The 7,754-nt window shown below is 51.1% G+C and overlaps 1 protein-coding gene across 2 annotated transcripts; it reads left to right on the top strand.

Annotated features, from left to right (window-relative positions):
- The first annotated feature begins 64 nt into the window (after positions 1-64).
- GSTM4 (glutathione S-transferase mu 4) lies at positions 65-7,523 on the top strand. Of its 2 annotated transcripts, none has more exons than XM_023535993.1 (8): positions 65-222; positions 491-566; positions 961-1,025; positions 1,321-1,402; positions 1,503-1,603; positions 2,401-2,496; positions 2,580-2,690; positions 7,175-7,523. In XM_023535993.1, the coding sequence occupies exons 1-8, from the start codon at positions 187-189 to the stop codon at positions 7,208-7,210; spliced, it is 603 nt and encodes a 200-aa protein (XP_023391761.1). In that variant the 5' UTR covers positions 65-186; the 3' UTR covers positions 7,211-7,523. The 2 variants fall into 2 exon arrangements, with proteins under 2 accessions (XP_023391761.1, XP_011365996.1); XM_011367694.2 differs by lacking the exon at positions 7,175-7,523 and adding an exon at positions 4,737-5,266.
- The last annotated feature ends 231 nt before the right edge of the window (positions 7,524-7,754 follow it).

Here is a 7,754-nt window from a genome sequence, read left to right as displayed (position 1 = left end):
GCCGGGCTCCGGAGTCTCGCGTGCGGCGATCTCGGAGGCCAGAGAGATTGGGTAGTTGGCGAGTGCGCGGCGTATAGGAGGCGGGGGGCGGGGCCTCAGTCACGCCCCACCCCGGCCGGGCCCAGGCACCCGGATGAACTTCCAGTCCAACTTTGCAGAGTTCCGTGAAACCACGAAACGCTGACCATGACCATGACTTTGGGTTACTGGGATATCCGCGGGGTGAGAGAAGAGTCTGTCCTGGAGAGGGGATGGAGGCGGGAGGATCGAGGAATGCTGCACAGCTTGGGGGCCGGTTCTGCCAAAACGGTTCTCAGGGAGGGGGGATGGAGACCAGCCCCATCCTGCGGCCTCTCCTCAAGGGGAATAAGTGTGTGCGTGCGCGCGCCCGCGCGCGGTGTGAGAGGGTGCGGGGGTCAGCCGCAGCGGAGAGTCAGTCACGCAGTCAGGACACTCCAACTCTGACCACTGTCGCGGCCCTCTCTCCCAGCTGGCTCACGCCATCCGCCTGCTCCTGGAGTACACAGCCTCCAACTATGAGGAGAAGAAGTACACGATGGGGGACGGTAATGGCATCCTCCTTCTGTTTTGACTTCAGCCCAACGCCTGCTGATTTGGTACCAGGCACCTGTGCCCTGACCACCTGTTGCTCACCTCTACGGCCCCTTCCCGAGCCCCTCTGAGGGTGCAGCTTGGCCTTCTCAGACAGGACAGGGGAGGGGATTGCTGGGCCCCCTGTGTCAGTACCTGGGAGGCTTCCCCTAGGGCTTGTCTACACCTTGTGTGAGCCTTACGCATGTAGGTTCCTGAGACTTCTAAGTGTTTTTCCCAAACCTGGACTGAGAGTTAGTGGTTTGGATTCCAGATCCTGTCAGGGGCGTTGGCACTGCTCAGTAGGTTCCCCGGGAAAGATGGTTGACCTCTGGGGAGGTTTGTTTCACTCCATCTTCTCCACCACAGCTCCCGACTATGACAGAAGCCAGTGGCTGAGCGAAAAATTCCAGCTGGGCCTCGACTTCCCCAATGTAGGTGCTGCGGATGGGGGTGCTATGGGGAAGTGAACTGTCCCTCTACTCTGGGATCTCCTTTCCCAGCTTAGAGGTTTCCGGATCTGGGGCCTTCAGCTTAGCCTCTCAGCTTCCTGGTTCTCTTCCTTGCTTTTCCATGATGCTCTGTGTTCAGCCTCATTCATTTTACAATATATTTATTTAGTGCCTACCATGGGCCGGACACTGGGCCAGGTTGCATCTCCACCCTGGATGAAGGGAGAGGATGCAGGGGACCCGGTGTTCTACTGACCTGCCCCTATTGCCCTTCCAGCTGCCCTACTTAATTGACGGGTCTCACAGGCTCACCCAGAGCAACGCCATCCTTCGCTACATTGCTCGCAAGCACAACCTATGTGAGTGGGGTTGTGGGTGGGTTGCTGGGGGTCAGGTGGCCATGCCCCTGGGCTGGCTGGTGTAGGATGGTGGGGGTGAGTCTCTATTGTGTGCTTATAGGTGGGGAGACAGAAGAGGAGAAGATTCGTGTGGACATTTTGGAGAATGAGGTTATGGACATATCCAATCAGCTGGCCGGAGTCTGCTATAGCCCTGACTTTGTAAGTCCCCTCCTGCAGGACTGGGCTGGACAGGTTTTGATAGCCCATCTAGGCTACTCCTGTTTGCCATTTGAGCTCCTTGGAGCTTCTGATCCTCCAAGCTGGTCCCTATACTGCCCAGATAGTGACCCTCATAAGCTCCAATTGCCTCATGTAAAATCTCTGACTCAGTTTCTGGCAATCTTAGGATATAAGTCCAGACTCCACAGGGTAAACATTCAATTCCTAGCAGTGTGTTTACCTTATTAGGCCAGTGTCACCTCCTTGTCACCGCAGGCATCAGCACATTTGCCCTGTAGGCAGTGCAGGACATCCACAGCACCCCATGCCCCTCCTACCTTCTTTTCAGCCTCTTAAATTTTCATCTGTCCAAAAAGTGCTCAGTGTTCTTTCTGTTCGACACCACCTAGAACTTACAGCTTCTTTCCCTAGGTCCTTTTGTTCTTTGCTTCTTTGATTCTGCCTCATGTCTGAGTCCAGGGCTCTGCCAGGGTCTCACAACACTCCTGGGTCTGACTCAGAGCAGAGTGTTTTGAGATGCGTGGTGCCAGGTTTAGGACAATGTGGAACTTCTCTGTGCTTTCCCGTTCCTTCTCACTGATGGGAGGCGGTACCCAGTGGGAATCTAATGAATGCAGGTCTGATTAAGTTGTAGCCTGGTCACCAACCCAGGTACACTTTGGGGGGATATAGCTGCTCATCGATGGCACCTGGCAATCAAGAACAGCCTTGGGAGGCTGGCCTCTCTGCTCAGGGAGCCTGTGTCTGAGGGTGGTGACAGCCATTTTGTGCCTCAGGAGAAACTGAAGCCTGAGTACTTGAAGGCACTCCCTGAAAAGATGAAGCTCTTCTCACAGTTTCTGGGGAAGAGGTCTTGGTTTGCAGCGGACAAGGTAAGGGGGAGCCTGTGGGGTGGGGGAGTTGACATTTCCCCAGGTTCAAGGTTGGCACCCATTCACTCTCTGCCTCTCTGCAGCTCACCTATGTGGATTTCCTGGCTTATGACATCCTAGACCTGCACCGTATATTTGAGCCCAAGTGCCTGGACGCGTTCCCAAACCTGAAGGACTTTGTGGCCCGCTTAGAGGTGATTCCATTGATCCTCTTACTATTTAGATCTCTTTTGTCTTCTCTCTTTTCTTTGATGCTTTCATACTATTGGAGTGAAAATGAAGGCTAAATACCATTCATTGAGGACTTGCTATATGCCAGGGTCGGTGCTCAGCATGTTACATATCTTGTGCCAACTGTAATCTTTACAACATGGTAGGAGATATATTATCTCCATTTTACAGGTAAGGAAATGAGATGGAAAATAAGTCATTCACTCAAGGTCACAGAGCCAGTAGAGGCTGTGCTGGGCTCCCAGTCAGCGTTGGCTTCTGCGGGCAGCAGTAGTGGCTCCCCTTTGCTGCACTGACAGGAAAAGCTCAGGTGCTTCTCCAGCCTGGGTTTCACAGCTCAGGGCAGTGTGGATGAAGCTGAATGTTCATGAGATTTTATATAGCGGTGTTAGAGTTGAGACACAGTATGATTGATATAAATACCAAAATGTTGAAAATATCAACTCTTGACCACCAGACAGCTTTGCCTTTGTGATCCCCTTTGGCAGTCAGTACTGAGATTTCTGGGGTGTCGGTGCTGTGGTGTGTGTACTTATGAGGGTGCCCCGGGAAAGGGTTTCACTTGACGTCTTCTGTGACGGGCACTTTTCTTCCCTGCCTCTCTTCCTTTTCCTCCAGTTACCTGAGGTGCTGTCTCAGAGGTGGGTAGTCATTTATTTTAAGTCGTGTTCACTGATATTCCCTTTCCCTTGTATGAGGCACGTGTCGGGCACAGAGGGGATGCAAAGGTGACCCAGCCCTGGAGCCTGCCCTCCTGGGGCTCAGCGCAGTTGGGGACTGGGTCGCAGGCTCTTTGGCGGAGTGCTGCCACCCAGCTGCTGGAGATGCAGGGCCTGGACTTCTTCTCTCAGCTCATCATTGGTCCCCTTAGTCAATGCAGGAGGCGGCATAGTCTGACTTTTATAGATTTGGGAGTTGGATGCATTAGTCCAACAGGTTTTCAGCCTAAATCTCTTTCCTTTATGCACTCCCCATCAGGAGGTCTGTTTTATCAGCTAGTTCTCATCAGCTCTGGTTCTGGTTCAGGCTGATTGGTCTTGGGATGGCTGTCTGGCAGAGAGCGATGGAGGATAGTTGTGGGCTACAGTCTCTGGCCTGTTAGGGCCGGGCCTTTGGTACAGGCAGTCCTGGGATCTTTGAATCCTGTAGAGTTTGCTGGGTACTCTCTATCTTGGGAGTAAAGTGCAAACACACACTTGAGTGTCATAGGCCTAAGTGGCTAGAGCAGGAGTAGGGATGAGGTAGATTGGAGTCCAGTGAGATTAGGCTCAGGTATCAGGCCAAGCAATTGGACTTTCTCCTTTAATTGGAGTATTTAGGGTCCGGCCTGGCCTGGCTTTCCTGCTTCACATCCTCCTATCAGCTTCCATGCTGGATTTGCTGAGTCACTGGTGAGGTCTGGCCTCTTCTGCAAGCTGCACTGGCACGTTCAGAGCCGCTTTGTTCTGCCTGGGGTTACTGTGTAGATAAACCCTGGGAAGCCAGGAGCCTCCTTCTGCAAAAGGAAACTACCAGCTGAGAGGATCAAGGCCTCTTGTGCAAGGAAGGAGTGTGGGAGTGCGTGCAGCAGCAGGGGCACAGAATGTGAGAGAAAGCGTGAGAACCAGTGTCCTGCCAGCCCTCCCACTGATCGCTGTGTGTGCCCGAGGAGGGTGTTTCAGCTCCGGATGCCTCAGTTTCCCTTCTGTAGATGGTGACAGTAGAAACCATCTCGTAGAGAGTCGTGCGGAGGTTCCAAACCTCTATCAAGATCTGCACTGGATCTAAAGCACCGAGATCAGTGTAGAGTCTCATATGTGGTTGCTCGTACTGCGATATCACATCAGTTACAGGAAATTGGAAGCACTGCCTTTCAGAGCTGGGGACCCCAGGATGCCTGTCATGTGCCCCAACACTTGACCTCACAAGGAAGGCTTCCAGAGTCCTGGACTCGTGTGCCTGGAGTGGGGCTGCGGGATCCCCAGTGAGGCAGCAGGCCCTGAGGTCTGGTCTTCTTTTTCTACCCTCAGGGCCTGGAGAAGATCTCCGCCTACATGAAGTCCAGTCGTTTCATCCCAAGTCCTTTGTATACAAAGATTGCAGTGTGGGGCAACAAGTAGGGCCTGTGCAGTTTCTCACAGGAGTGAGAAGCCATTACTGTGCTGGGCCTTGGAGAACAGTGTGATGTCGCTGAACCCCAGAACGAGCTGTCTTGTTCTTTTCTCCGTTTACTTTCCTACTTCCTCCCAGACCTATTTTGTCCCTTTACTCTCTCAAATCCCATTTTACTGAGGTTCCGAAAGCTCTATAGCACCCAGTTTGCTCAGTGAAGTCTCCACCCTGACATTGTCCTTCCTGTACTAAAGCCAAATGAACTGACCTTCCTTTCAGTGGTTGCTCTGGTTCGAGCATCCCGACCAGACCCCTGGCCCCTAGAGCTCATGTGAGCTCCCAGCACTGCCCTGAAGTCCAGTATTAGCCTGGTGTGCAGGCCCTGCTCACCCAGCGTCATCCATGCCCAGCCCTGCTTGATCCCCAGTAAAGCTTTAAGTTCACCTGCTGTGTGTTGTCTTATTCCTTCCTGGACACCTGAACTTTCCAGCTGGCCCTGCTGCTTCCAAGGGCCTGACAGGTGATGCTGGCAGTGGCTTGGTGCTTGGACATCCCGCGTGGAAGTGAGGCGTACTGAGACTTCTTGTCCCATTTCTGACACCCTTAGAGCGGGAAGCCTCTCACCAGCCTCTCTGTAGATGGGAGGCCTCTCTCTGGGCCTCGATCTCATTCATTCATCCTCCATTACTGGGGGCTCATGATGCAGTTCTGTGAGTAGTGCCCAGGGTGACGGGAATCCCCAGTGGAGAGAACCAGGGTTCTTTTTTCATTCTACATTGTCTTGCTTTATCACATCTGTAAGGTCTCTAGGATCTCATCTCTATTCTTTTCTCAGAAGTCTTCAAGGCTCCCTCCAGGCTTGCTGCACAACTGTCATTTAGGACCTTGTGTCTCGGTTGTCTCTTTTTCCTAGGTACTCGTGATAAAATGTCTTTAGTCCTTGCATATCTGAAAATGTCTATTCTAGTGTGCACTGAATGAATATTTTAGTCGGGTACAGAATTGTAGGATGAAAACCTCTGCTGGAATTAACTCCACTTCCGGAATTCAACATTGCCAATGAGAAAGGTGATGCCATCCTGACTTGAATCCCTTTGCAGATGGACTGTTTTTTAAACTTAAGAAACTTTTATGTTCTTCTTGCAATTCTGAGGTATCCAAGTCCAAGTCTATGTGGGGACCGAGGGACCGCTGTTCTCCGTCACATCCTGTCATGAGCTTTCTAAGGCTGGACCCCTCCACCCCCATTCACCAGTCACTGTTCCTGCAGCAGCGTAGGTTCCTCTGGAGGTGATTTTTAACTGCGCGTTGAGTGGGCTGCTTAAGAGGAAGTGTCCAGTAGGTCAGGGGTTTCCAAATCGCACTGCCATAAATAGTTGGTGTGTTGTGGTTCTGCTATTCAGGCAAGGCTCAGCTGGGAGAAAATGCTACAGATCAACAAGGGCTCTTATCCAAAAACGATATATCCAAAAACACAACAACGCATTGAAAAAGGCCCAGTATCGAGCAGGCATTTCCCCAAAAATAATTTCCAAATGGCCAATAAGCATATGAAAAGGTACCCGGCATCATTAGATATTGGAGAAGTTATGAACGAGTAAGATCTTATTACATTCCCACATAGGCTAAAATTAATAGGATAGACAATCATTGTTGAATTTTGGAGTCACTGGAACAGTCATTCATTGCTGGTGGGATAAGCATTTTGGAATACCAGCAACATCTACTAGAACTAAACATACCCTACGCCCCTGGAATCCCACCGCTTATTCTATACCAACGCGGAGGAGTGCTTAATGCCTCCCAGAAGACGTGGACTTGTTACAGTAACGTTCGGGTAGCTTTATGTGAAATAGCCGGTAACCGGCAACTATCCAAATGTCTACCAATGAGAGAGTGGGCAGACAAAGTGTGGTTTATAAATGTGATTTCATTATTCATATGGCGGAATACTATACTACAGTGAATATACTACATCAACAAAAAATGTGCTACCACTATGTGCAACAGCATGACTCATGGACACGGTGTTGGCCAGAAGGATGCAGACACAAAGAGTACAGACCATGCAATTCTATTTACACGAAAGTCAACAAGCAAAAAGAATCTTAGGTGATCGAGGTCAGCCGCATGGTGACTTTGCGTGTGGGGTTGCTCACTGAAGGGACCTTGTGCCGTGCTGGAAATGTTCTCTGTTCTGATCTGGGAGGTGATTCCACGAGAGCATTCCTATGTAAAAAGTAGTGGAATCGCACACTTCAAGATTTGGGCACTTTATCTACATGCAGTGTCTACTTGTACGTTGTCTCATATATTATATTATTGCACGTTCTTTGTTGTCTGTCTCTCCCCATAGGAGAGACAGGGCTCAGTGATGCTGGCCGTGGAATGATGTGCAGGAGCATGAGGGGTCCCGCTGTCTGACAGCCAGAGTGATACTGTCCGTGCACCACAAGGACCAGGCTGCCCAGCCCACCTGCCCTTGTTCTCTGCCCAACTCTCATCGTCACGTCCCTGATCTGCAGCTTGGTGGTTGCAGTAATAGCCCCCAGTGGGAAACTGTTTCTCGGTCCTCTCTGCAGACAGCTCTTTCTGCTCTCTGGTCACCAGGGGAGTGGGTGCTCTGGTCTCCTTCCCGCTAGCTAGAGTCGCCCTCTCACTCTGTAAGGCTGTTTGTTTTTTAAAGTTCCACTCATCTGTTTTCACATATCTGCTACACTTTGTAATGTCCTTTAAAAAAGGAAAGTAACCACAGGCCACACTATGTCGTCCGTAGTTCCCGAGTTTCGAAACAGTCCTGTGCCTTCAAAGAGAAAAGCTGGCAGGTAAGACATGTTCTTGTGGCTGTACCACAGGTCACAGGTCACAGAGGGATGTCAAAGGCCACGTGAGCCACTCTCTCATATGCCAAAGCACACATAAGTCAGGAGCCAGGG

The sequence above is a fragment of the Pteropus vampyrus genome, unplaced genomic scaffold (genome assembly GCF_000151845.1).
Source record: "Pteropus vampyrus isolate Shadow unplaced genomic scaffold, Pvam_2.0 Scaffold6, whole genome shotgun sequence".
Lineage (NCBI taxonomy): Eukaryota > Metazoa > Chordata > Mammalia > Chiroptera > Pteropodidae > Pteropus > Pteropus vampyrus.
The sequence above is the reverse complement of the archived record's forward strand: the minus strand, read 5'-3'. Positions and strand labels throughout refer to the sequence as shown.